The following is a 27601-nucleotide window of genomic DNA, read 5'->3' as shown; positions in this document are numbered from 1 at the left end:
CCAATAAAATATTTCTATTTACTTCCTATCAAACACACAGACATTTCAATCAATGACCGTTCAATCGATGAATCATACCCAATGGTGCTGAACTCGAGCTGTTGATTTGTAATGCCTGGGTTTTTATTTAGCGCGAAAGAGACGCATTTTCTTCGCGCCTGAAACAGCGGATTCCGTAAAAGTGACAAAACAGTCGCTGAGTTGCATGTAAACAATTTTGTATTTGTATGTAAGTCATGATTAATGCTCATTTTAGGCAGTATTCTGTTATAGAAAATGTCCCCATTCAAATGTCGCCATGTAATAAGTATGTGCATTAGTATTGCGTAGAACGCTAGGGCAGAGCATGCACATAGGACTCGTGTTAAGAATACGTGCATCGCCGGTCTGTGGCAAAGCGATGCTAACTACCTTAGCTAGCAATCTGTACCAAAGTTAGCGAACTGGCTAGTTAAATAGTTAACTTACTGTCGTCTATCACATTGACTGTTTTGCAGAGTACACTCCACCACAATGGGAATTCACGGGCTTGCCAAATTGATTGCGGACCATGCACCGTCTGCCATAAAAGAACAAGACATCAAAAACTACTTCGGTAACTTGCTAGATATAGTACTGTGCCTCCTTGTGATTTTGTGTGTGCAACCAAAGCAAGGCATTCCGTTATAATTCGGCTACATCGCTTTTTGTGTATTATGCCGTTGTAATGTTGACATTATGATGTTCTGACTCATTTAGGACGTAAAATTGCAATAGATGCCTCCATGTGTATCTATCAGTTCCTTATAGCAGTCAGACAGGATGGTAATGTGTTGCAAAACGAGGATGGAGAGACGACAAGGTACAGTGTTCCAGCACGCCTACTAAGTTACTGTAGTTTAATGTGTTGTGTGAAATATGTATCCTTAACATATAATAATTATACTCTGTATATTAATTTATTTTCCAAAGTTATTTTGTAATATTGTTAAAAATGTGTTTCTCTTGTGATTCAATGTTTTTTCTTGCATCTTCAGCCATCTCATGGGCATGTTTTACCGGACAATCCGTATGCTGGAGTACGGTATCAAACCTGTCTATGTGTTTGATGGCAAGCCCCCACAGCTTAAGTCAGGAGAGGTGAGGCTTGGGTCACCTCAAGATACTTTAAAACTACAACTCCGAAAAAAAAATGAAGAGACCAATGCACCTTTTTTCTTTCCTTTCCAAAAAAAGTAGAAAAGAGAGGTTTTGAGTGAGGAACAGAAGGGTTAAAATTAAGAGACCACTGCAAAATGAACACTTATTTTCTGCACTCAAAACTTTCCTTATTAACTTTTTTGGAAAGGAAAGAAAAAGGTGCAGTGGTCTCTTAATTTCTATCCGGAGCTGTATTTACCTCTTCCCTTGATGTATGAGTGAGTGGTGATCAGTACGTAAGGACAGTATTTTAGGGAATATTATTTTGGGAAATACATTCTGTGCGTTACATCTGTAAATCATTTAGTTGCTCAGCAAACTCTATGCTTAACTAAGTATCCAATATTTCTTCACATTATAACATTTGCCGGGCTGTCTGTTGGAAATCTGATGCGTTTCTTTCTCAGCGGTAGTGACAACCCTTCTAAAGGTCCTGTCCTTTAATGCTCTGGTACTGAAACAAATTGACATGATAAATAGGTGTTCCACTTGTTTTTGCTCACAAATGTGTCAGTCTAATGTTTTCTCTGTTGTCTGGTTTACTAGCTGGAGAAGAGAGGAGAGAGGAGGGCAGAGGCTGAGAAACTGCTGGCACAGGCACAGGAAGCAGGTTAGGGGAGTTACAAACAACAAACAAGCATTGACTTACATAACGATGGCATGTAGTGATGGAACTTAAGAACGTCAGGCACTCACCAGCTGGCCTTTTAGACTGTACATTTCACTAGCTCTGGTTAAAAATCTGTGCATAAGGTATTTGATAGATTTTATTAACAGGTTCGCTGTGTTGGCACATTTTAACTTCCATCCTTGAATGCATGCATACAGTCAATACACTAACAATGCATTATGTCTAACAATCAGTACATACCCCTTTATCTCCACCAGGGGAGCAGGAGAACATTGATAAATTCAGTAAACGTCTGGTGAAGGTCACCCGGCAACACAACGACGAGTGCAAGAAGCTGCTCACTCTGATGGGGGTGCCGTACATCGAGGTTAGCCTCAAATCACTTCTCGTTTATTTCCACCCGTGTATAGATCAGTTTTCTATTCATATTTACACCTCCGCCCATTCTTCCAGCATCCAGTGTATCTTGGATCATACAGGTTCTTTACATTAAAGATGTGTTTTCAGGCGCTTTTAAGCTTTATTTGACAAAGTGAGGAAAGATATAGGAGAGAGTTTTTTGATTCTGCATTGGACCGGGTCCAAACCCACGCTGCAGCAGTAGATGTGCCCCAGAGGCAGCTACTTAGTCCCCTGGAGCCCCCGCCCCCCAGGCCACAGCGTTGAAGGTATCTAACCGGATGTCTCTTCCACTAGGCCCCCTGCGAGGCAGAGGCGAGCTGCGCTGCACTGGTTAAAGCAGGAAAGGTGTTTGCCACGGCAACAGAGGATATGGATGGGCTGACGTTTGGAACCGGAGTCCTACTGAGGCACCTGACCGCCAGTGAAGCAAAGTACTACTGCAGTCTCTAAACCACCTACCACACACCACCTTTTACATTACCACGTATGCTACTGCAGTCTCTACACCACCTACCACACACCACCTTTTACATTACCACATATACACTACTGCAGTCTCTACACCACCTACCACACACCACCTTTTACATTACCACGTACGCTACTGCAGTCTCTACACCACCTACCACACACCACCGTTTACATTACCACATACGCTACTGCAGTCTCTACACCACCTACCACACACCACCTTTTACATTACCATGTATGCTACTGCAGTCTTTACACCACCTACCACACACCACCTTTTACATTACCGTGTATGCTACTGCAGTCTTTACACCACCTACCACACACCACCGTTTACATTACCACATACGCTACTGCAGTCTCTACACCACCTACCACACACCACCTTTTACATTACCACGTACGCTACCGTATGCACGTTAACTTTCATCTCGTATCTGAGCAACATCGTTATCCAACAGGATCAGACTGGAAGCTTTGTATGCTGTTGTGTGTGTTGGAATTCCTTTTAGGTTTCTAATCATACACCTCTTTCTCTGTTTTAGGAAGCTTCCCATCCAGGAATTCCATTTCTCTCGCCTTCTCCAGGAAATTCATCTGACTCATGAGCAGGTATCTTAACAGTCCTGTCAGGAACTGGTAGACATGTAATTGTCCCCCATATCAGGGAGGGGGTGTGGATTGTCTTCACATGTTGGTTTGTCATTTCTGATATCTTTGACACCACTGGCTCTTCTGACTTAACTTATGTACTTGCAATAGAGGTCTGGCATTTCAAAATGACATTACCTGGGTAGATGTTGGCGTTATAACAAGTTATTTAAAATGCCAACCATTTCAGGTTAAGCCCTTACTTGGAACACCTTGGCATCAAGAACCCATACGGTCTGCCATGAAAATAAACAAACACATTAAAACACCACACCTCTGGCACAGAATGACGGATCTGCATAAAACTTTAAATACTGCAACTATAACGTATTACTACCTGAAACCAAATCAATTTGATGACTATTTACCACTTAACATTCACGCGGACATTGCCTGGCTCATGAATGCGGACATATGACCAGCACAGTTGTATTTGTTACCCAGTCTGGTAGACGTGTTTGAAATTGGTGGACATAGTGGCCTGGGAGGTCCCGGGCATGCAAGCTGCTCTCCCTGGAACATATGGGTCAGGGACGCTTTCTGATCAGTCTCGTTGCCCTACACCACACAGTGACGCTGGAACAGACTCATGAGTCTACTGAAGTCCAGCTCCGGCCCACTCCACTTTCTCTACAGCTCGTTATTTAAATGCACGTGTGAATATTCGATGGGGGGGGGGCGTGGATGTCAACATCCTGCAGTCACTGGAGGGTGAGATGTTCGGTTTTGCTGGGGTTGGCAGCTTATACCGCAGGACAACCGTAGACCACTGTGTTCTGGCAGTGTAATGTAACACTGTAGATATGTGGGCACGTATGTGACCGAAAACCTCCATGTTGAGTTGGGATCCAAATCATTTTGTTGTAGGTATTCATCTAAATAGATTGTTGCAAATAATAGACAACTCCAGTGTGAAGTGTAGTTTCTTAAAGGTTTCTGGTGTCCGTGGGTCCACCCTACTTATATTCAGTAGACCCGTAACACTTGAAGCATCACTAAACATCCCTTTAACCCTTGGTAGCCTATGGGGCTTTCGGCCGGATTTCACTAGTGTGACATTTTGGGTCCTAGATTCATTTCTGTAACAGATACAACCTATTATGATGTATCCTTTTAATAGCAACCCCTCTGGCTACAATAAAAACACATAAAAACAGACTTCTGGGTCACTATTTATAAAACTCATCTGTTTGAAAGGCAAAAAAATTGTTTTCGGAAAACATTTCTGCCATTCAGCATCAAGATTTTTTTTTAAAGCATTATGAGATTTTGTGTCAATGGTATTTCCTCATACTTTCATGCCTTTAATATCAAATTACACTGTAATTGGGTTGAAAATAATGAAATAATCATATAATAGAAGGTAAAAAATATAGGCACCCCCAAAAAATTTGGTTCTTCAACCTAGAAATGAAACACTATAACATAAAAGATAAAAACCCAATATAACGGTTCCTTTAGTTTAATGACACAAAACGGCCAGCAGGTGGCAGCACTAGATCGCTAGTTACGTTTGGACTTATATATTTTATAAACTCAGAAAAATTACCAACTTCTTCCCAAAAACTCAAGAACATCCCCATACTATTTTGACTAAATATTAATTTTTATATCTTATATATAATACAAACGATGTATTATGGTTCAAAACATCATATATAGTGATGTACATGCATGTAATATTCATAGTAGTGTACAAATGAGCCTTTCTAAGATGCATTGGCAATGTCGTTGCCTGGTGAAAGGTTCTCATAGCAACCCAAACTATACAACTATACAACCCATATTATACACGGAAAACCCCAATTATACACGGAACGCTTCAGGAAAGTGGCTACAAATAATATACCATTGTAATCGGACGATTATGGCGAATCTATTTTTCGAAATATTTATGCAAATGAGCACTGTCCGCGGTATCGCGGATGTCGACTATGGATGGTTAATAGAATAAGCTGCACATAGCCAGTGACCACTACCTTTCCCATCTGTATTGACTGTGTCCTAGTTCATAGACCTGTGCATACTGCTCGGCTGTGACTACTGTGGCACCATCAAGGGAATCGGCCCTAAGAGAGCCATCGACCTGATCAGACAACACTGCTCCATCGAGGAGATCCTGGAGAACATCGACACTTCCGTGAGTTCAGCCGTACTCGTGAAAGACATTATTGATTATCCACTGGCAGTGGTTCTCAAACCTCTCCTGGGTCCTCCCCGGCCGTTCCATGTATTAGATGTAGCCCCGTTCTGGCTCACCTGAACCAAGCAGCCAAGGGCTTGATAATAAGTTAATGAGACGATTCCGGTGTGCCAGCTCTGGGGAAACCTTCCAATACACGGCCGGGGAGGCCCCAGGAGAGGGTTGAGAGACACTGATGTACAGTGTTCGCATTCCCAATGGAAGTGCGTTGTTCTCACTTGCTCCTGTTTGTTGCATTGGTACACAACTCTGTCGAGTCACTAGTCCGTGTTCAGCACAGTGACGCCGCCCCATCCCAGTCCCGCCCCATCCCAGTCCCGCCCCATCCCAGTCCCGCCCCATCCCAGTCCCGCCCCATCCCAGTCCCGCCCCATCCCAGTCCCGCCCCATCCCAGTCCCGCCCCATCTTTCTAAGGGTTTTTTCCTCTGTGGTGCCTCGCAGAAGCACCCCGCCCCAGAGGACTGGCTGTATAAGGAGGCCAGAAGGCTGTTTCTGGAGCCTGAAGTGGTGGACTGCTCCACCGTAGAGCTGAAGTGGAGCGAGCCCGACGAGGAGGCCCTTGTTCAGTTCATGTGTGCAGAGAAACAGTTCAGGTGACGGGACCAGATTTTCACGTGTTGCATTTTTGTGGTTTTATTCCAACCCTTACTGAAGTAACTCATTTGGGGGAGGGGGGGGGGGGTTACTCCCCTGACTGAAGTTCTGGTGACTAGTTCTGTGGTTGATAGTGTCAACAACTAATCTCAATGGCTCCGTTTTGACTTGGCACGTATGTGACACCTGTGTCAAATGAAGCCTTAATTCTCTAAACTCATTTCAAATGGTATTGTGTTATTCTGTAATACTTTTTTGGCACTGTTAAACTGCTATTTTTCCACGCTATGTCACACATCTGCCTAATTGTGTGTGTGTTTGTGTGTGTGTTTGTGTGTGTGTTTGTGTGTGTGTTTGTGTGTGTGTTTGTGTTTGTGTTTGTGTGTGTGTTTGTGTGTGTGTTTGTGTGTGTGTGTGTTTGTGTGTGTGTTCGTGTGTGTGTGTGTGTGTTCGTGTTCAGTGAGGACCGCATTAAGAACGGCTGTAAGAAGATAATGAAGAGTCGACAGGCCAGCACACAGGGACGACTGGACTCTTTCTTCTCCATCACAGGCTCCCTATCATCAAAACGCAAGGTACTTCTGAACTTGTACTGGCAGCATGGAGGGGGGACTGAATATTTACATAACAAACCCACCTGATAAAAACATGACATGCCAGCACTGGGCCACTATACAAAATATGTAAAAGGTTGTGGTAAATATGCCATGACTATGGACTTTACCTAAGCTCTTGCTTATTTTATTATACGTGAACACTTTGTATTCATGTTACAATAACAGTCTACTTCCTCCTTTTAATTCAGGAACCTGAGATAAAGGGATCTGCTAAAAAGAAACAGAAGACCGGTGCAACACCAGGCAAATTTAAAAAGGGCAAATAGAGGAAGTAAGGAAGGGCAGTCCAGCAGAAGCGGAATTTGTTAAAATTAGTTGCATTGTTTCAGATTTTTCATGTAGAAAAATGTGGTAAACTGTGTAGCTTTTAATTAACTTCAGTTGATTTAGCATGTTTTATTAAATGTTTTGTCTTTAATAAAAGTAACAATGGATTCTGTCTTCTATGATTTAATATACTTTTCAAAACTCTAATTGCCATTCAGTCAAAGAATAAACAAGGGGTTAATAGCATTTCTCCAAGCTATTGGTTTCCTCAAGCATTTTTAAATCACATCGTTGACGTGATGTATTAAGGATGACAACAAAGAGAACATGTATTGTCTTTTGCCTGCATTTGCATATCGGTATGCTGTTTCACTACTGCAAAGAGCCACGGTCACTATGTAGATGTCCAACTTCTAACTGTAGCCGTTTGGTTTATCAGAGACCAATTTGAGAAATGTCTTTTCGGTCACAGGCCAGTGACTCACCTTTTTCATGATTGTGAGGCAAGTGTTATTTTTCACCATCTTCCATTTTTTGTGTTTAATGTTATTCTAAATGGGTTAATAATGTAAAATTGTGTTGTTAGTTGAAGATCTATTTCAAAATTGGCGTGGTTCAATGCACTATATGTTGTGTGTTATTGTGTACATTTTGACAGTTTATTTTGGGCAAATAATATGCATCTGAAAGTGTCTAGCTATTGACAAAGTATTTTACCATTGCAGCTGGTCGCTTGTGTCTAAGTTCTGACATGGCTTGTCAAGAGAACATGTTTTTCATTGGCCTCTGTATATCAAGTGAGTTTTACACACAATGTATTTATAGTGATAATTAGGACAACTATATTGTTCACATTTAATAGCATGAGCTATTATCTGAATGTTAAAATAAATTACACCTGACATCCGATGAGGGATGCTTATGATGTAGTAGTTTCCACTGAAATACATACTTATTAGTTTCATATATATTATGTGTATTCTCCAGTCTGGGGCATGCAGTTGTCACATTAGGAATAACCTGCAGCGTAATCTCGTAGTGTAAAGTGAAATAACTTTTTCTTTATATTACTGGAGACGCAGAATATTGTTGTTGACTGTACCAAAAAGGTCACATAACCGTTCTGATGTTGTCCTGTATGTTACAGGTGTGAATTTTGGGCTTTCCTCAAACGATCTGTTCACCACAATGCCAGAGACGATGAATGCAGTGAGTGACACTTGTGTGCAACTCCCATGTGCATTTCAAATTCCAGACGGCCATAACATCAGTTTTAGCAGCGCAAGAAATGTATATGGAATTTGGCTTAAAGGGAAAACAGACTCCAATATATTATTTAACAGTAGTAACACAGGGAATAGTCTTGGGAAAATAACTGGAAACCTGTCTGAGAAGAACTGCACCACAGTGTTCTTCAATGTAACCACAAGTTACACTAACAAGTATTACTTTAGAATTGATACTAATGGACAATACCGTGCAACAGACATTGAAAAATCTGTTACCATAACTGTCATAGGTAAGATACCATTTAAATGTTTGCAACTATTGCTTCCTGTTGAGACCATTTAAATGTTTGTAATTATTGCTTCTTGTTAACTAATGCTTCCTTTCATAAAAAGTTACAGTAGAAAAATGGAACATGGACAACATATTTCTACAATATATTACAGATTCACCTGAACAACCTAACATGACAGTCTTAGGTGACATAAAGGAAGGGACTCCTCTCAGTTTAAACTGTTTTGCTGTTGCTCCCTGTCCTGGACACCCCCCTAAACTGAAATGGACTCTCCCAACAAAGTCCACACCTGTGAACAAATTACAGGAGAATCCAGATCGAACCAAATCAGTTCTATCCACGGTGACCTTCATCCCATCATACCTTCATAATGAAAAGAACATCACTTGTACTGCAGTCTACCCAGTAGGGATGAGCAACAAGACAGCGGAACATACCAGGACACTTCATGTCTTATGTAAGATTTAGTAACTTGTTCCTAGATCATTCCATCACACTTTTTTCCACAGATAATTATGTATTGTATTGTTCAATTATGGACTTTTGCCATTCACATTCTGAGGGGAAATTGCCTCACATGGACATCAGTGTAATACCAATTGAACATCTTATTTAAGTAGATGGGATTCACCCTAAATCATCTTTCACCCCCAGTCTCTCCTAAAAACACCTTAGCCTCCATCAGTCCAGCTGTTCCAGTATCAGTGGGAAACCGAGTGAATCTGACCTGCAGCTGTACAGCCAACCCACCTGTGACCAACTACACCTGGTTTAGGATCAGTGGGGGTGAAACAAAACCGGTAGCATCCAGACGGACCTACACCCTCAATGTGACTGTTGGTGATGGAGGACCGTACTACTGTGAAGCAAGAAATGATCAGGGTGTTGGGAAGTCACAGGAAGTGGAGCTAGCTTTAGAAGGTAAAACAGGGCACCATCTTATAGGTTAGATGTATTTTACACATCCTGTTCGAACCATGAAAGGATATCAACGTGTGTTATGTTTACAGGACCATCTAACCAAATGGTGTTTGGTGTTGTTGGAGGGAGCTTGGTGCTTGTTTTGCTTATCATGATGATCTCATTCCTGGGATGGTAAAAACAATTCCTGGCCTCAACGCAAAACTATTTGAATGTGGTTGGTATATGAAATATGCTCAGTCCATTCGTGAAACCTTTCTGAATGTCTTTTAGGAGAAGAAAATCAAGGCACTCTGATGGACTTGAAAGGACGGATAATCCACCAGAACAGGTGGGAACAAGCCCCCCTTTTAAAATTAATGTTGTCCATTTAAGAAAATACTGAAAGTAATAAACTTTAGTATATCCTAGTTATTTGTATACAGTTGTGCTCAAAAATTTGCACACCCCTTTGGAGAATTGGTAATATATGCACCATTTGTAAAGAAAACATGGGTGAGAAGGCAAAACATGTCTTTCATTTCTTATGGGATTCACATTCATCTGTAGGTCATAACAGAATGGTACAATCATAAAATAAAACATGGCAAAAAAGAGAAGAATGAACTGACCCCTGTTCAAATATCTGCATACCCTTAATTGTTAATACTTTGTATTTAGCATCAATGACAGCGATTTGTCTTGGCAAAATGCCTCCAGGTCATGCAAAGTCTTTGGTCGTCTTGCATGAACCGTGCGTTTGAGATATCATCAAGCCACTCTGGGGACAATAAGGTCAGGAGACTGTGATGGCCACTCGAGAAACCTTTACCTTTTTCTGCTGTAACCACTGGAGGGTCAACTTGGCCTTGTGCTTAGGGTCATTGTCATGCTGGAAAGTCCAAGAGCGTCCCATGCACAGCTTTTCGTGCAGAAGAAGGCAAATTGTCTGCCAGTTTTTTCTGATAACATGCTGCGTTCATCTTGCCATCAATTTTCACACCTAACATCAGCGAGCCACCACCATGCTTCACAGTGGTGATGGTATTCTGTTCACTATAGGCCTTGTTGACCTCTCTCCAAATTTAGCGCTAATGGTTGTGACCATAAAGCTCTGTTTTGGTCTCATCACCCCAAATTACAGTGTGCCAGAGACTGAGGCGTGTCAAAGTGTTGTCGAGCATATTGTAACTGGGCATTTTTGTGGCATTGGCGCTATAAAGGTTTCTTTCTGGCAACTCGACCATGCAGCTAATTTTCGTTCAACTATCGTCGTATTGTGTTCCTTAAAACAACCACACCGTCTTTTTCCAGAGCAGCCTGCATTTCTCCTGAGGTTACCTGTGGGTTTTTCTTTGTATCCCGAACAATTCTTCTGGCAGTTTTGGCTGAAATCTTTCTTGGTCTACCTGACCTTGGCTTGGTATCAAGAGATCCCCGAAATGTCCACTTCTTAATAAGTGATTTAACAGCACTGACTGGCATTTATAAGACTTTGGATATATTTTTATATCCTCTTCCATCTTTATAAAGTTCCATTGCCTTGCTACGTAGGTATTTTGACAGTTACTTTCTGCTCCCCATGGCTCAGTTTCTAGCCTGCTAAAAAAACTCATTGACAATTTATACACAGACAATAATTGCAATTTAAAAAGCCACAGGTGTGGGAAATTCACCTTTAATTGTCATTGTCACCTGTGTGTGTCACCTTGTGTGTCTGTAACAAGGCCAAACATTCAAAGGTATGTACACTTTTTTTTATCAGGGCTATTTGAGTGATTTCTGTTATCATTATGATTTAAAAAGGAGCCACACAACTATGTGATAATAAATGGCTTCATATAATCACTATCCTTAAGTGAAGCACAGCTTTTTTGCATTATCAGTCATATTTTCAAAATCAATGCCAAAATTTCTCCCAGGGTATGCAAACTTATGAGCACAACTGTATATCCTTGGGTGCACTCAAATAATATTTTATATAATAATAATGTTTTACTCGAGACATTTTCATTGACATACCCTCAGCATGTGATGTAAGGACCTTCAAGCAGAGTGGGGGTCAATTCCTACTGAAGGCAATACATTTTCATTGAACAGAAGTGGATAGCAGTACAGAACACTTTACACCTGGTGTGAGGATAATCAGCCAAACAAATGGTTTAGTTGGAATCGTTTTGTTAAGAGCAATATCAGAGTTAAAGGAATGAAAAGGGGTTTCATTCTGATGCTTCTGCTGAAAGTGATGTTCAATAACTAAAATGCTAAGCTCGGCATAATACATACACCCCTATTCCCCTCTGTTTTTTTTTTTATAGGGCTCCCCAGCGTATGCCAACCAGGGGCATGTTAACCAGATGTTTGCCAACCAGGGGCATGTTAACCAGATGTATGCTAACCAGGGGCATGTTAACCAGATGGTTGCCAACCAGGGGCATGTTAACCAGATGTATGCTAACCAGGGGCATGTTAACCAGATGGTTGCCAACCAGGGGCATGTTAACCAGATGTATGCTAACCAGGGGCATGTTAACCAGATGTATGCTAACCAGGGGCATGTTAACCAGATGTATGCTAACCAGGGTCATGTTAACCAGATGTATGCTAACCAGGGTCATGTTAACCAGATGTATGCTAACCAGGGGCATGTTAACCAGATGTATGCTAACCAGGGGCATGTCAACCAGATGGTTGCCAACCAGGGGCATGTTAACCAGATGGTTGCCAACCAGGGGCATGTTAACCAGATGTTTGCCAACCAGGGGCATGTTAACCAGATGTATGCCAACCAGGGGCATGTTAACCAGATGTATGCCAACCAGGGGCATGTTAACCAGATGTATGCTAACAAGCCATACGCTATTGAGGCCACGTCGGGAGAGAGTGCGTTGAAACAAGCATCAGACCTGCCCCACCAGCTCCATTATGTTGAGATCGATTTCTCCAAACAACAATCCAAAGAGACCCCAGCTGCCAGCCAGGACAGGGAGACAGACCAGAGGACGGAAAGTGAGCACTCTGAAGTCAGGGACTCCGGATTACGAACCAACCGTTAAAGACCATGTACATAAAGACATGACCATGTGCATAAAGACATGACCATGTGCATAAAGACATGACCATGTGCATAAAGACATGACCATGTGCATAAAGACATGACCATGTGCATAAAGACATGACCATGTACATAAAGACATGACCATGTGCATAAAGACATGACCATGTACATAAAGACATGACCATGTGCATAAAGACATGACCATGTACATAAAGACATGACCATGTGCATAAAGACATGACCAAGTGCATAAAGACATGACCATGTGCATAAAGACATGACCAAGTGCATAAAGACATGACCATGTACATAAAGACATGACCATGTGCATAAAGACATGACCATGTACATAAAGACATGACCATGTGCATAAAGACATGACCATGTGCATAAAGACATGACCATGTGCATAAAAGAGGTGCATTTTAGGTATTTTGGCTGTCTGCAGCACAGCATTCATTGGGTATTTGCTTTCATTGGTCATGCTTTTTTTATCTATATATTTGTATTTCCTGGTGTGGAATTACTGTACCTGGTAGTCCAACCTAAGGGAGTTTAGGGCTGTATGAAGGCAATGTTGACTGAAGAAAAGATCTGTTAGGGCTACAGTGGCCTGATACATAGAGGGAAGTCAGTGGTAACTAATACCCCCCTTTTTATTTCTTACTGCATTCGCAAAGAAATTCAAAAAAACTGTTTTTGCTTTGTGAGTATAGGGTATTGTGTGTAGATTGAAGTGGAAAAAATATATTCAATTTATTAAATCCTTTATATTTAATCAATTTTAAAATCAATTAAAGCTGTTATGTAACAAAACGTGGAAACAGTGAGGGGGGGCTGAGTACTTTCTGAATGCACTGGGTGTTAAATTGTTTTTGCTGGGAATGCATTATACACTTATGTCAATGCACTGCATTTATTGCGTCGGTACATTTCGTTCAGTGAAAGAAGATGAGGGTCACAGGATTGATTCGCATGTCAATTTATTTAACTCAACGGGAAATGGAGGTGTCAGCCAACCTCAGGCCCCATCCGGAGGTCAGAACCACCATGTCACTGTGGGTCCCACTGAGAGTGGAGAATATACTGCCATCCCACTGTCACCCAAGAAAAAATTGCTATTGGTAGCGGGGGGAAAAAATAGGCGATTGAATGTGGTTCATGCTGCCCCCTTCTTTCTGTCCTGAAACATACATCTGTACTGAATATGTTGAATATTGTATTGTTGTTTAGATTATTATTAACCTTTTAACTATCAAATGTTGTGTGTTCTGAGAGTGCAATGGAAGCCAATGGGCCCGTAAAGATTTGAAAGAGTTTAATACTTCAGAAGAGACACATTTGACTGTTTAAGTATAGAAAAAGCAAATGTTAAAATTTTCGTCTTTCTTCCAAATCAGTAATTATAGTGGCTCCAGAGATCAATTTAGATTAATACAAAAACCCAGAATATGAAACCCTAGGAACAAGGAAAATGTTCATAAGTACGACAAAAATATAACATCGATCTATAAAAAAAAATGAAGGTATGTTGGGGAGGGGTTGCTGTTTTTTCCAGAGAAATACCAATATGAATCATAATGACGAATGATAATTTACTAGATAACTTTATAACTTGCTTTTCAGTTTAAGAACTTCCTATTGTGTTACCCATGAACAGACTGTATGCACAATACATATAAATTGGAGACGCTAATGTACAATAAAATCTGAGATACAGTATGTATGAATTGGTATTGATCATTAGGACTGCTATTGTCATGAATGTTGAAATACTGTGTCCATGGCTGGTCTTCAGTGGTATACTCCCACTTGTTTGGGAGGAAGAGATCTATAGAGAACTCGTCGTGACCCTTGTATATCAGGGAGAAGTCGTGTTTTTTGTTGTTTTTGTTTTTTACCCAAATCCGCACACCCGAAAATGCGGGTGCTGATTTGTGCCCCATGCCATCAAAGCCACACACTTTCTGACTGGAAATGTCATGGATAGCTGAGGTATGATAGTGATTCTACATAGATTATGCACATATCGATAAACCTATTACACATCCAGCCCAAATTGGGATGTTGAAGAAAATATTCTGCTGATCACAAAAGTCCCATATTGCATCTTTAATGTCAGATAGCATCCAGGAGTAGAGCCACGTAAGCCCAGATCTGCAGTTGTCACCAAGTGCTGTTGAGAAACATAGAAAATTAGCAAAGGAAATTGCCCGAGATGATTCCCCAAAACAGAAACCAGAGGGAGCACCTGAACACCTCCAAACCCAGTGCCTCAGTTCACTTGCCCCACTCTATCATATGTTTAGGTCCCAAATAAGGTCTGTGGTCCATCAGGTGGTCTTAGACAATTATTCAGTGAGCTTGACACGTTGATACGTTAACATCCAGACGATGGCTCACCACTCCGTCTTCTATTGTCCGTCTTCAAATCTCCAGATTTCTGCCTTCAATACCTGTCTATCCATCGCTTTCTTCACACTCCTACCCTCTTGACCGCATCTTTACTAGATTCTGCCTGTCAACAAATCCTGCTTCAACACACTTCAGGTCTCTAATCACTAATTAGTCTTTTTCTCAGCGAGTCTTTCCCTGCCCAGACAGTCGGATGCCATAACAATATTATTCCTCCCCCCGCAGCTCTCCGTTCCCACACCCTGTGACTCTCTCCATCCCCTTTCCCCTGGTCAAGTCAGCCCTGCCCTCCTGCTGGTTGCTAAGTAACCCACTACTGGGTTAGGGGGAATGCAAGGAATTTAGACAGGGGGAGCTTAGACAGGGGGGGGTTTGGGCGATGAAGGGTCGCTCGACGGATCGGACATGCGTCAACACTTTCCCAAATCATTCTCGGTGGTACTAACGGGGGGCTTATTCTTAGCCCATTTTACCCTGGCATGGCACCGCTGAAGTCACTGAAGAAAGCTGTGGGCAGCTGAGTGAGTAGAGAAACTCATTACATTTCCTTCCATTTCCTCAATTCCCTTCCTCTCTATTCGCTTATGAAGCCACTTAAATATATATATATAGGCCTATATGTATATAACTATAACCCAAAATGTCAAGATTATTTTCCTAATCACAGGAAACTCTTTGCCTCCTCGTTACATCATGTCTTCCTCCTCCATCTGTCCTCTATGACAATGACTGCGTCAACCCTTTGACAACAGCGTGATGACATTCGCTCTGTATTCACCCAGCCTATTGGATCCAAGGGTCACTCATACACCAAACGTGTCCGTGGATTAACCATGTTTGTCCTGCACTCTTCAGATAAAGTCCTGCACCTGGTGATGTCTGGTCACCTGACAACCTGCCCCTTGACCCCATTCACTCCTCCTTCCTCCACATCATTTCTGGAGATTCCTTTTCGTTTCTAACTTCCCTAATCAACTTGTCGTGACAACTGGCTGGGTCCCCTCTGAAGTCAAGATGGCAAGAGTGGCTCCCATGAATGTATGTATGGATTTATGTATGTATGTGTGTTTTTATGAATACAAATTATGGATGAATCCCTTTGAGATTCCGCTGGTATTCTCTCAGGAAGATAAATCCTTTCATTATAAAGTGTGTCTGAATAGGCAAAATTGGTTTTTTTTTATAGCAAGTTTTTGTTGTCCGGTGGCGGTTTTGGCCCGTGCTCTGGGGGACTTCAGCTGCGGAGGCACGTGGGTGGTGCTCCGTTGTTCTGTTGTAACACATGATAAAACTGCTGGGTGCTACGGGCTGCTGGAGAGGTACTCTTGCAACATATATTACACCCTCCAATCCTCCCCGATATGTGACCTGAAGTGTGACCAATTGAAGAGGGCTGGTTAGCCAAGGACAAGTAAGATCCCAACTTTGATATCGGGACAACCTAAAACGGGCACAAAAGTGCATCTGGTCACAATCCACAATGTATAGTTGCTCCCATGCTCACGAAACATCCTTTTGGTCTTCCTTTTCCAAAACACTGTTCCCCAGCCATGTGCCCACCCTTCCCATCTCTCCCATTCCCACCCATCGCGTCCCTCCCACCCATCTCTCCCATTCCCACCCATCTCTCCCATTCCCACCCATCGCGTCCCTCCCACCCATCTCTCCCATTCCCACCCATCGCGTCCCTCCCACCCATCTCTCCCATTCCCACCCATCTCTACCATTCCCACCCATCGCGTCCCTCCCACCCATCTCTCCCATTCCCACCCATCTCTCCCATTCCCACCCATCTCTCCCATTCCCACCCATCGCGTCCCTCCCACCCACCCCTAAACCACCTGCTACTTTCCCTACAAACCCCTTGCCACCCTAAACCTCTCCAAACTCTACGGATGAGAATGCACACGTTTCAACTTAACTAGGAACCTCATCAACTGATTTGCCACACTGTTCAAAAAGGAGACAAAAAAGTTGAACGTTGAGTGTATTGAAATCATTCAAAAAGGCCAAAACGATCAAAATGTTGAATTGCACCCATGTATAAGTGTCACCTTTCTGGTAGCAAGTAAATGAATAGGCTGCTGGCCAACACAAGGATTTCTATTTCAATGTGTCAAATGATTAAAACATGTTGTGCAATAGTGGAAGGATTCTTTAGAAAAAGGGAAGTTTTTTTAGTGGTAATATCCTGTTAAATGTCATCACTTTGGTTTGTTATACCACAATGTGGTGTGTAATCTCTCTGGTTGACGCTTTTCATGATTGTAAGGCAAGTATTACTTATTTGCTATCTTTTCATTTCAATCTTAAAAAGAAATGGATGAAAATAATTACAAGGCGAATTGAGATGTTCCGCTGTTTGTTCATGTTCTTGCTTCACAACTGAAACACAAAATTTGGCGACTAAAGTTTTAGTGGTTAAAACTGCTTTAAACCAGACCTTTTTGTGTCAGGGATTGACATATCTTGTCTCAATTGCGTGTCACATCATAGTAATACCCCAGTCAAACAGGATGTCATGGATGACTACTAAACAGTTTCCAAAAACCCAAACAAACTTTAAAAAGTTTAATTCTAATTGGAATATAAATCTATTTGATTTTTTTCATAAGATCTTTTAGTTGTGCCAATGATCATGGGACATTTTTAACAAAATAATAATTTATTGAAGAATAATTTTTCTTTGAAACATTTAGAATCAAATGTTAGATTCATATGATTTTCTAGGGGTAATATCAAGCAAATAAACAAGAAATTTGTTAACATTTACCTATGGTTCCAATAATTCTAGAGGGCACTGTAATTGTGTGTAGAGAAGAACCTGCATTTGCTTGACTTGCGAATTTGAAAGATTCCTTTTTAACATGTCTTGCAAATATGGCGAGGGTCATAAAAGAGTCATACCTGATATATTTTAGCAGTTATGTATAGTGGTTAAATAATATAGAACCCGCACAAATCAAGGGAGAAGATATACTCAGTATTTATTGGAATAATGCAGCAGAGTTGTCCTTTTCAATGAATGTCCAAAATTGTCTCACTGTAATGCTAGTTACAAGCTGATATATACATTGAAGGGCGTGTCTACCTAGCAAAGATCGTGTTTCCAAGACAGTAACCCCCATGCCAGATGGTCAGTGTAAACATTCCTGTGGTTATCAGAGTGCAACCTAAAGAGAGATAATCTAAACACACGTTTCTGTAGTTCTTATTATCTAGGCACATTCCCTTCCAATAAAACGTACATTGATATTGTCTTAATAATGTGTGAACACTTATCAATACTCATATTCCACATACCTGTAATTCATAGTTAATCAATCAAGTTTCAAAGCAAGTCAAATTCATTGGAGTGAAATAGGAAGCCTGTCTGTATGTGGCAACCTCAAAATAGTTCCTTCTGTGGAAGGAACCATCAATGCAATAAATGGGACCGAGGCCGCACCTAGGTTTGAGAAGTGCAGGGTAGGGCTCCAGCTGGATAGCACTAATTGTGTGAATGCTTGTTCTGTTTCAGGTGATATGTTAGATGGTAGTACTTACAGGGCTTCCCCTGAAAACATGTTTCAGATTGGCCTCTTTATGTCGGGTAAGTTTTCTACACAGAACCCATTATCTGTATGAATACAAAGGACATACAGGATTGTCCTGTATGTACACCGATCAGCCATAACATTATGACCACCTGCCTAATATGGTGTAGGTCTCCCTTTCCCCGCCAAAACAGCCCTGACCCGTCACGGCATGGACTCCACTAGACCTCTGAAGGTGTGCTGTAGTATCTGGCACCAAGACGTTAGCAGCAGATTCTTTAAGTCCTGTAAGTTGCTAGGTGGGGCCTCCATGGATTGGACTTGTTCGTCCAGCACATCCCACAGATGCTCGATTGGATTGAGATCTGGGGAATTTCGAGGTTAAGTCAACACCTTGAACTCGTCATTGTGTTCCTCAAACCATTCCTGAAGCATTTTTGCTTTGGGGCAGGGAGCATTATCCTGCTGAAAGAGGCCAATGACATCATGGAATACTGTTGTCATGAAAGGGTGCACATGGTCTGCAACAATGCATAGATAGGTGGTATGTGTCAAAGTAACATCCACATGAATGGCAGGACCCAAGGTTTCCCAGCAGAACATTGCCCAAAGCATCACACTGCCTCTGCCGGCTTGCCTTTTTCCCATAGTGCATCCTGGTACCATGTGTTCTCCAGGTAAGCGACGCACACACCTCCGACCATCCACCTGATGTAAAAGGAAACGTGATTCATCAGAGCTGTCCACCTTCCTCCATTGGTCTGTGGTCCAGTTCTGATGCTCTTGTGCCCATTGTAGGTCCTTTCAACAGTGGACAGGGGTCAGCATGGGTACCCTGACTGGTCTGCGGCTATGCAGCCCCATACTGATTGACTGTGATGCACTGTGTGTTCTGACACCTTTCTATCAGTACTAGCATTAACCTTTCCAGCAATTTGAGCTACAGTAACTCGTCTGTTGGATCAGACCACACAGGCCAGCCTTTGCTTCCCACATGCATTAATGAGCCATGGCCGGCCATGACCCTGCTGTCGGTTCACCATTATCCTTCCATGGACCATTTTTGATAGGTACTGACCACTGCAGGGCTGCAGTTTCGGAGATGCTCTGACCCAGTCGTCTAGCCATCACAATTTGACCCTTGTCAAAGTCTCTCAGATCCTTACACTTGCCCATTTTCCCTGCTTCTAACACATCAACTTTGAGGACAGAATGTTCATTTGCTGCCTAATATATCCCACCCACTGACATGTGCCATGACAATGAGATCATCAGTGTTATTCCCCTTCACCTGTCAGTGGTCCTAATGTTATGGCTGATCGGTGTTGGATTCTGCACAATTTATCTAATATTCCCATGTACAGTACATTATCATTTGTACTCCAGTCTTTCTCTGTGTGAAAACATTTGACTACTGACATGTTTATTTTACTTGTCTCAAATGATAGATTATAATGATCTGCTGCAGACCTAGCATTGGGAAGTAGGGGTGCTGAGGGTTCCTCCCTGGTGCACCCTCAGCACCCACTGACAGGATTTGCACTGATGCGCACATAGTCTGTTTCGTCGGTCGGCGTCATTTTGGCAGTTGGCTGTCTGTGCATGAAGTTGATGCGCGTCACTACTTTCATTCACAGCTGTTTAATACCAATTGCACTGCAAAACATTTCTGAAAAGAACCTTTGAATATAATATTTGAGAAGATATTTGCTTGAAATAATCAGCCAATGGGGCAAGTGACTTCATATTATAGACATGTTTTCTAAAACCCAGTGGTATTATCTGATATAACTTCAGCTTGTCAAGAAGACTTGACCTTCCTTTGAGGATGTTAGATTTAGATCTTTTTTGCGGTGTGATGAACGGCCGTGGCTGCAGATACGTGTATGTTTTTCCCTGTTTAGAGCATTCAGGATGTAGGCCAGCATTCAGCAACGTATGAGAAATACATTTAACGTTGAAATTACATCTATGATGTTAATGTTTATTTTGCAGGTGTTTTGGCTTGTTTTGGCCAAAGAAATTTGATCACCACAATGCCAGAGAGATTGGATGTACTGAGTGGCTCCTGTGTGCAAATCCCATGTTCATTTCATACTCCAAAATATATTTTTAACAGCACAATAAATACATCTGGAGTGTGGATTAAAGAGACCTCGAAATTTGGTCAGAACCCAGATAATGTGATATTTAACAGTAGTAAGACAGTCAACAGCTATCAAGGGAACATAACTGGAAACCTGTCCCAGAAGAACTGCACCACAGTGTTCTTCAATGTAACCACCAGTTACACTAATAAGTACTACTTCAGAATTGAGAGTGAACCATACAATGCAACAGACAATGAAAAGTATGTTCAGATCAAAGTCCAGGGTAAGAGACAATTGTTTATCCACTATTTCTTCCTTTTTATATTCCTTGTATCAAATGTTAAGAGTGGAAAACTAGACTGAGTCCAATATTTCCAATATATTACAGATTCACCTGAACAACCTGACATGACAGTCTTACGTGACATAAAGGAAGGGACTCCTGTCAGTTTAAACTGTTCTGCTGTTGCTCCCTGTCCTGAACACCCCCCTAAGCTGACATGGACTCTCCCAACAAGGTCCACACCTGTGAACAAATTGCAGGAGAATTCAGATGGAACCAAATCAGTTCTATCCACGGTGACCTTCATCCCATCATACCTTCATAATGACAGGAACATAACTTGTACTGCAGTCTACCCAGTAGGGACAGGCTCCAAAACAGCTGAACATACCTGGACACTTCATGTCTTATGTACGATTTAGTCTCTGGTTCTTATATAATTCTTTCATTTTAGCCAATGATATAATCTGTTCAAGTATCTAGTATTCCCGTAAACATTGTCACTGATAATCACCTAAATTCATCTTTCTCCCCCAGTCTCTCCTAAAAACACTTCAGCCTCCATCAGTCCAGCTGTTCCAGGATCAGTGGGAAGCTGTGTGAATCTGACCTGCAGCAGTACAGCCAACCCACCTGTGACCAACTACACCTGGTTTAGGATCAGTGGGGGTAAAACAACACAGGTAGCATCCAGACGGACTTACACCCTCAATGTGACTGTTGGTGATGGAGGACAGTACTACTGTGAAGCAAGAAATGATCAGGGCGTTGAGAAGTCACAGGAAGTGAAGCTTCCAGGTAAAACCGGGGCCCATGTAACAACAGAGTGGATATACAGTACTTTAGAGATCTCTATGTGGGAAAGCCCCTTAATATCTAATGTTTTTTCCAGGCCAAAGAAACCCGGAGGTTTGGTGGATTGTTGGAGGAACTTTGGTGCTTGTTCTGCTTCTTATCGTGATAGTTTTCTTTGGGTGGTAAGAACTATTCCAGGTCTTAATGCAAAATGATTACTGCTATTATGTTTGGTTTGTGCTTTGTTTAGAAAACCTTAATCCATTCAGAAGACCTTTCAAATGTCTTTCAGGAGGAGAAAATCTAAGATCCCTAATGGACTCGAAAGGACAGTGAATCCACCAGAGACGGTACCAAACACCAAAGTGTTTTTAAGAAAAGGCTGAAACTACTAAAAAGCAACAAGGGAAACAATATTAGAGGGTCCCTATGGTGATATGACTTCACTGATAGCAATGTCATAGTCTTGTAAAACTAGTGATTTAAAACCTTTTTTCCTGAATGGGATTCTTCTGTCATGTTAGGTGTATATTTTAACAGACACATCTTCAGCATTTGATGTAAAGCCATTCAAGCAGAGTTGGGGTCACTGTGTTCTCCTCAAAGCCGCCCCCTGTGTTTCCTAACCAGCTATTTTCTAATCAGGCCCCGGCCAGAGAGAAACCAGCAGAACCTGTGGAAAACCTGCCTGAGGAGATCCACTACGGTGAAATAGACTTCTCCAGACAACGACCCAAAAAGACCCAGGCTGCAGCCCAGGACAGGGAGAGAGACCTGGGGAAGGAAAGTGAGTACTCTGAAGTCAAGGTGACCAGGGGGCGGAGTCAGGATCAGGAACCACTCGTTAACGAACTTTACGCTCAAGTGAATAAAACAGGTGCCTTATAGGTATTTTGTCTATCTACAGTGCACTATCAATTATGCATTTGGTATTTTTGTATTCATATGTTTGTGCTCCTCGTTTATCCGTAAGTCTGTATACTTTTTGGTTGAAAAAAGGTATTTATTTTCTAAAAGTATGGCTATAGCAGAACTAATGTACCTGACACTTCAACCCAAGGTCGTTTAAGAGTAGAAAGTCAATGATGACTGTGGAGATAGTTGGTTTACAGTTCAAGTGGAATAACACTTCTGCAAATGCAATATATTTTATAAATTCATTTTTCCTGTCGTTGTTTATTACGCCACCCAGTTCTATTTATCCTAGTCCAGTGTAACAAAACTATAACCACGTTGTGATTTTTTGTTTGATAATACATTTATTGTGCAATTCTGAGTGTAACTATAAAGTGTAATCACGACCCAGTGATCCAGCAAGTCGGTGCTATCATTTCTTGTGACATTGTGCTCCTCAGTCCCACTCACCCTGAGTGACAGAGCTGCACACTTAGATAGATAGTCCAACAATGGCTTAAAGGAAGTTATTAACCAATACACATTTTCTATATTTGCCATTATTTTCCTTTATTGAGCTTTGTTGCACCTTTCTGTGGGCAAATTGGTCCACAGAAAGGTGCAACAAACTCAATAAAGGAATATAATGGTGCTTTTATTCTTGTATTTTTATGCCGTGGCCTTCACCAACAGCTATTTTCAGCTCTTGCCGTAGGTTATGGATGTAATTCAGATCTGGACACTTCACTTGCCACTAGAGAACCTTCCTGAAAATCTTTTTTTTTTATGTTTGCTTGGTTCGTAGGCATAGTTAAAATAACTAACAGTTATTTTAATGAAATTGTACGCTATATTGGATTAAAAACAACGCTGATCTTTATATTGCTAAATTACTTGTGTCATAACATTTTATTGTGTTACAACATGAAAATGAAATCAAAAGTGGTTTTACAATATAGTCCATAATCTAAACAAAATCAGCTCAATTAATTACAAATATAAATCAGAGAATAATTTATTCCATAAGTTAAATCCAAACAGTCTCTGTTAAAGTTTACGGGTTTCCAGGAGAACAAGAACCCGCAGTAAAGAAAAACCCTGGAATTAATTAATCCTGAATGCTGGACTGGTGGCCCGGCCTACAATATTAAAGAATAGGAGCAGCGTGGTCCTGAAAAATAGGATATATTCTAATAAAAAGGAACAGTCATCTCATTTATGGTTACCAGAGGCATTTGTTGAAAGTTGTCTTAGGGGAAGGCTATGCATGTAAAAGTCAAGAGTGAGTCAATTTCAAAACCACAGCAGTTGGTCTCCTTAGTTCCCAAACGCTTAGTGTTGGTAAAAGATGAGGTGATACAACACACTAGTAAAGATGCCCCTGTCACAACTTTTTTTTACATGTGTAACTGGCATCAATTTCAAAATTGGCATGTATTATTCCAAAAACCATAAAATTACAGTTTCAACATTTGATATGTTGTCTTTTTATTTTCTTCAATTAAATATAAGGATTGATTGCACATCATTGAATTCTGTTTCAACATTAGCATTTTACGTAGCGTCACCCCTTTTTTGGAAACGGTTGTATGTTTACTGTACAAATAAATGAAGGGAACACTTAAATCACACATTGGTTCTTGATGAAGGAAATGTATTAAACATCAATATCTTAACTGTACATTGTGTAAGTGGTAACACTTTACATTCATTGACATTAGTTAATTATTTAGTAAATATTAACAAACATGAGTTACAGGGTCTTAATAAACATGTAGTCATCTTTGTTAATATATACTAAGGCAGTTATACATGTTAATGTTAATCAATGTATTAGTTAATAAGTCATGTTTATTCCAGTTGAAGTAAAGATCTATGCATACATTAACTAAAGTTGGTCCTGTAGTTGGTTCTCCATTAATAATTAATGAAGTACACTTTACAATAGGGGTCACAAATGCCTTTAATAAATGTTAATTATCCATTAATTACTACCCATGTTGTTTACATTTTACAATAATATTCACAAATGGGTCAATGGGAGTCAGCTTTTCAGGGTGTTCTTGCATCATCTCTTCCAGCACGTTAAACCCTAGCAGTGGCCTCTCCAAAACAAGACTGCTGACAAGAAAAGGCATAGTTATTGACAGGCTGGGGTCCTCATTCCCCGTTAGGTTGACTGTGAGGGCAACCCAGCACTCAAATGGGAGAAGGTCACCATTCACAGCATATATCTTTAAATCTTCTTCACCGATAATTTCGCTCAGCGACCTAATGGTGATATCAGGTATGTACTTGCTTTTCCGATCTTTGTCAATCATGCTTACTTGGGCTCCGGAGTCTAGCAGAGCACTGACCACTAAGCCATTTAGGTTGCAATGGGTGAGTGCCTTGCTTCCTATGAGTTTTGCTAGGCATTCACTTTTGTTGTTACAGTAGGGAGAACAAGTATTTGATACACTGCCGATTTTGCAGGTTTTCCCACTTACAAAGCATGTAGAAGTCTATAATTTGTAGCATAGGTACTCTTCAACTGTGAGTGACGGAATCTAAAACAGAAATCCAGAAAAATCACATTGTATGATTTTTAATTACTGCCATCCCAGATCTCCGATCTGCCCTCCCTGGTAGGTAGGAAAGATATCTTAAGGAGACCATTCTGTCATGTATCACAGGTCTGTGATCTCCAGTGAGGCCTTTTGTGACTGACACATCTCTATTCTATGACATGGACCATGTTGTCACAGGTGGGTGAGGTGCGGACTGCGTAGTGGGTGTGTATTGCATTATTTTCTTACTGAGCTCCTCATAACTAGCAAGAATTTTCATTTGTAACCATGGCTGTAGTGGCTGTGGTGGGAGTTGCACTAGCTGTAGCAACTCCAGTACCCTCACTACCACTAGTCACAGCTGGGCTAGCAACAACATTAGCTTGACATACTTTAACACTATTATCATCAACGTGAGGATTTGAAAACAAATCAAATGAACCACCACCTACTGGATGCACTTGTGAACCATACCTGTATCCTCAGACTAGCCCCCTAATAAGGGCTTACTGTACATAAAACTGCTGATGTACTCAAAACAGATCTCCTCATCCCCCAACTTGAAACAAGACGGGTCCATTCCTGGCACTGGAACGATCGATTTAGGCAATCTGGAACAGTTTGGCAGCGGAGAGAGTGAGCTGCCAAACCAAACTTTTCCTCTTGCCGTCCTCCATGGCTGCACCCCTATTCCTTGCCCTGGGTCAGTTGGTATTACTGGAAAGTGTTCCTCTTTAAGTAGACAGGGCTGATGGTATCGGGGGACCTTTACACTGGATGTCGCTCGCTGGCCCATAAGCTGCAATATGTGTCCTGAAATACAGGGAAAAATTGTGAGACAGAGACGTGGTGTTTCCTTGTTGAAATCTCTGCAGTTATAGCAGGAAAACAGCAGAGTATGTGCTCTTACAGTCCCTGGAGAAAACCACTGTCTCACACTGCCACCTACTGACGGGAGGTAGTTACAGCAGACCAACAGATTCAAACTAAAGTACTTGTTTCACAGCACAGAGAAAACAGATACCACCTAAAATCATGTACCATCTAAAACCCAGTTCTTACAGTCATACACATTTTTTATTGTTGTCTTTTAGTGTGAGAAAATCCAGGTTCTCCAATGACCTTAAAATGCCAGACATCTCACAGGAAAAGGTGGAAATATTAGATACAACTTTTTAACGCATCTAAAATGTTGCCTGTCTGATCCCTGACTCAAAGTTCCCCTGACATAGAGTCTGGTAAGTATGCTTTGATGTTGTCTGCAAGACGTTGATAATGAAGGTGACGTACACCGCTGGTTGGATACAACAATCTCTGATGTTAATAATAATTAATAATAATTTGAAAGTCTGCGGAGTTGCACGTGCAAAGAGCTAGTGTCAAGGTTAGGTGAGCAGCAGCGCCACGGTTCCGTGCACCTTCAGTTTCCCATCACTCACGAACACATCCCGGACTGTCACATGTTTTCAATCTTTCACACCAGGTCCCAATTGGTATCGTTTGTATGTGTTTAAATGTTTCCCCTCTGCTCCCCACATTGTGGATTATTGTTGCTGTTCGTGTGTTGGTGAGTGTTGTTGATCTACTGTTTGAATGTTAGCTATTAAGACGCGTTGTCGCGCACTTTATTTTCATTCAGTAGATTAGTTATCGTTTTCCGTTCGTGTTTGGTTTGTTTGTTGTTTATTTAAACCCACGAACGCGATATATGCCTGCGCCTGGTTCCTTGCCAACACTACACCACAAGCACATCGTTACAGCTAGTAAATAAGAACCAGTCAAAAAGCACTCTCATTTTCTAAGAGAATATAAAGGTTACAACAAGCTCCTGTCCATATATAGGACTGAACACATAAACACTGCTTTATGTCTGTGCATGTCCAGACCAGTGAGTTACACCTCTCCCTGTGCAGTCAAAGCTATTAAAAATACACATTTACAGTATAAATAATATAATGTAGTAGGGCCAACTACAGTTCTTCTGTGTGTTCTCTCCACAGAACTCCCAGGTTGGTTGGTAAAGAATGCCTGTATTTCCACGGTCTTCTGTTTTTCTTTAAATGAACTGCTATTATTATAAGTAGTAGCATTGACATTATCATTATGCCACAAACTAAAACATGCAGTAGAAGGGTTTCATTTCTGTCTCTGAATTAGAGGCTATCAGAGACTTGTCAGTGGGCAGGTGGGGCCCATTTCATTTTAAACTGATGTCATTCCTTACTGGTAAGATTTGAGATGGACTATATGAATTCCATCATGTTTTTTTTTTTATTGACAACAAGAGCATAGGAGAAGGGGAGACCCAGTGTTAAAAGCAGGTAGATAATGACAACGCTTTGAGAAAAAGGTAAAATGGTTCCTCCCAATATCTAACTCAGTTCTACACCCCTGTCCAACTACATTTTTGTTGAGCTCTTTCATGATTATAAGAGGGTGAAGAAATCAAAGTAGTGATATCATCAATATCTTATCTTTACATTTTTAATCTTCAACCAAATAACAGAAATAAGACTGGAAATATTCAACATCCTGCTGTTCAT

At 41.3% G+C, this 27601-nt stretch overlaps 2 protein-coding genes and 1 long non-coding RNA gene across 6 annotated transcripts; 2 read left to right on the top strand and 1 right to left on the bottom strand.

Moving 5' to 3' along the window:
• Positions 1 to 114: 114 nt before the first annotated feature.
• Positions 115 to 7183, top strand: fen1 (flap structure-specific endonuclease 1). 2 transcript variants are annotated; one of them, XM_010885802.4, is made up of 12 exons: positions 115 to 207; positions 498 to 595; positions 739 to 841; positions 1017 to 1119; positions 1726 to 1789; positions 2068 to 2177; positions 2507 to 2643; positions 3229 to 3295; positions 5343 to 5474; positions 5980 to 6131; positions 6593 to 6707; positions 6938 to 7183. In XM_010885802.4, exons 2-12 carry the CDS (start codon positions 514 to 516, stop codon positions 7013 to 7015), a joined length of 1143 nt encoding a protein of 380 aa, XP_010884104.1. In that variant the 5' UTR covers positions 115 to 207; positions 498 to 513; the 3' UTR covers positions 7016 to 7183. The 2 variants fall into 2 exon arrangements, with proteins under 2 accessions (XP_010884104.1, XP_010884103.1); XM_010885801.5 differs by having other exon boundaries at positions 116 to 229.
• A 170-nt stretch (positions 7184 to 7353) lies between these two features.
• On the top strand, positions 7354 to 24174 carry LOC105019538 (B-cell receptor CD22-like). 3 transcript variants are annotated; one of them, XM_034289401.1, is made up of 8 exons: positions 16123 to 16230; positions 18432 to 18503; positions 20443 to 20820; positions 20926 to 21231; positions 21358 to 21618; positions 21713 to 21797; positions 21908 to 21965; positions 22261 to 24174. In XM_034289401.1, the coding sequence occupies exons 1-8, from the start codon at positions 16194 to 16196 to the stop codon at positions 22501 to 22503; spliced, it is 1440 nt and encodes a 479-aa protein (XP_034145292.1). In that variant the 5' UTR covers positions 16123 to 16193; the 3' UTR covers positions 22504 to 24174. The 3 variants fall into 3 exon arrangements, with proteins under 3 accessions (XP_034145294.1, XP_034145293.1, XP_034145292.1); XM_034289403.1 differs by lacking the exons at positions 16123 to 16230; positions 18432 to 18503; positions 20443 to 20820; positions 20926 to 21231 and adding exons at positions 7354 to 7813; positions 8164 to 8225; positions 8845 to 8995; XM_034289402.1 differs by lacking the exons at positions 16123 to 16230; positions 18432 to 18503; positions 20443 to 20820; positions 20926 to 21231 and adding exons at positions 7393 to 7813; positions 8164 to 8535; positions 8690 to 8995.
• Positions 24175 to 24454: 280 nt separating this feature from the next.
• On the bottom strand, positions 24455 to 25615 carry LOC117593640. The gene is made up of 2 exons (XR_004575094.1): positions 25533 to 25615; positions 24455 to 24627 (listed from the first exon to the last, which is right to left on the bottom strand). It is a non-coding gene; the product is annotated as an uncharacterized LOC117593640 (long non-coding RNA).
• Positions 25616 to 27601: the final 1986 nt, after the last annotated feature.

Source organism: Esox lucius, chromosome 21 (genome assembly GCF_011004845.1).
Source record: "Esox lucius isolate fEsoLuc1 chromosome 21, fEsoLuc1.pri, whole genome shotgun sequence".
Taxonomy (NCBI): domain Eukaryota; kingdom Metazoa; phylum Chordata; class Actinopteri; order Esociformes; family Esocidae; genus Esox; species Esox lucius.
The sequence above is the reverse complement of the archived record's forward strand: the minus strand, read 5'-3'. Positions and strand labels throughout refer to the sequence as shown.

Excerpts from the sequence above, each read along its gene's own strand:
- LOC105019538 (XM_034289401.1), top strand. The coding sequence starts at position 16,194 with ATGATAAAACTGCTGGGTGCTACGGGCTGCTGGAGAG. Across the intron at positions 18,504-20,442 it reads GATTGGCCTCTTTATGTCGG|GTGTTTTGGCTTGTTTTGGC; the intron begins GTAAGTTTTCTA and ends TTTATTTTGCAG. Across the intron at positions 21,619-21,712 it reads ACAGGAAGTGAAGCTTCCAG|GCCAAAGAAACCCGGAGGTT; the intron begins GTAAAACCGGGG and ends TGTTTTTTCCAG.
- fen1 (XM_010885802.4), top strand. The coding sequence starts at position 514 with ATGGGAATTCACGGGCTTGCCAAATTGATTGCGGACCATGCACCGTCT. Across the intron at positions 2,644-3,228 it reads CTGACCGCCAGTGAAGCAAA|GAAGCTTCCCATCCAGGAAT; the intron begins GTACTACTGCAG and ends TCTCTGTTTTAG. Across the intron at positions 6,132-6,592 it reads TGTGCAGAGAAACAGTTCAG|TGAGGACCGCATTAAGAACG; the intron begins GTGACGGGACCA and ends GTTCGTGTTCAG.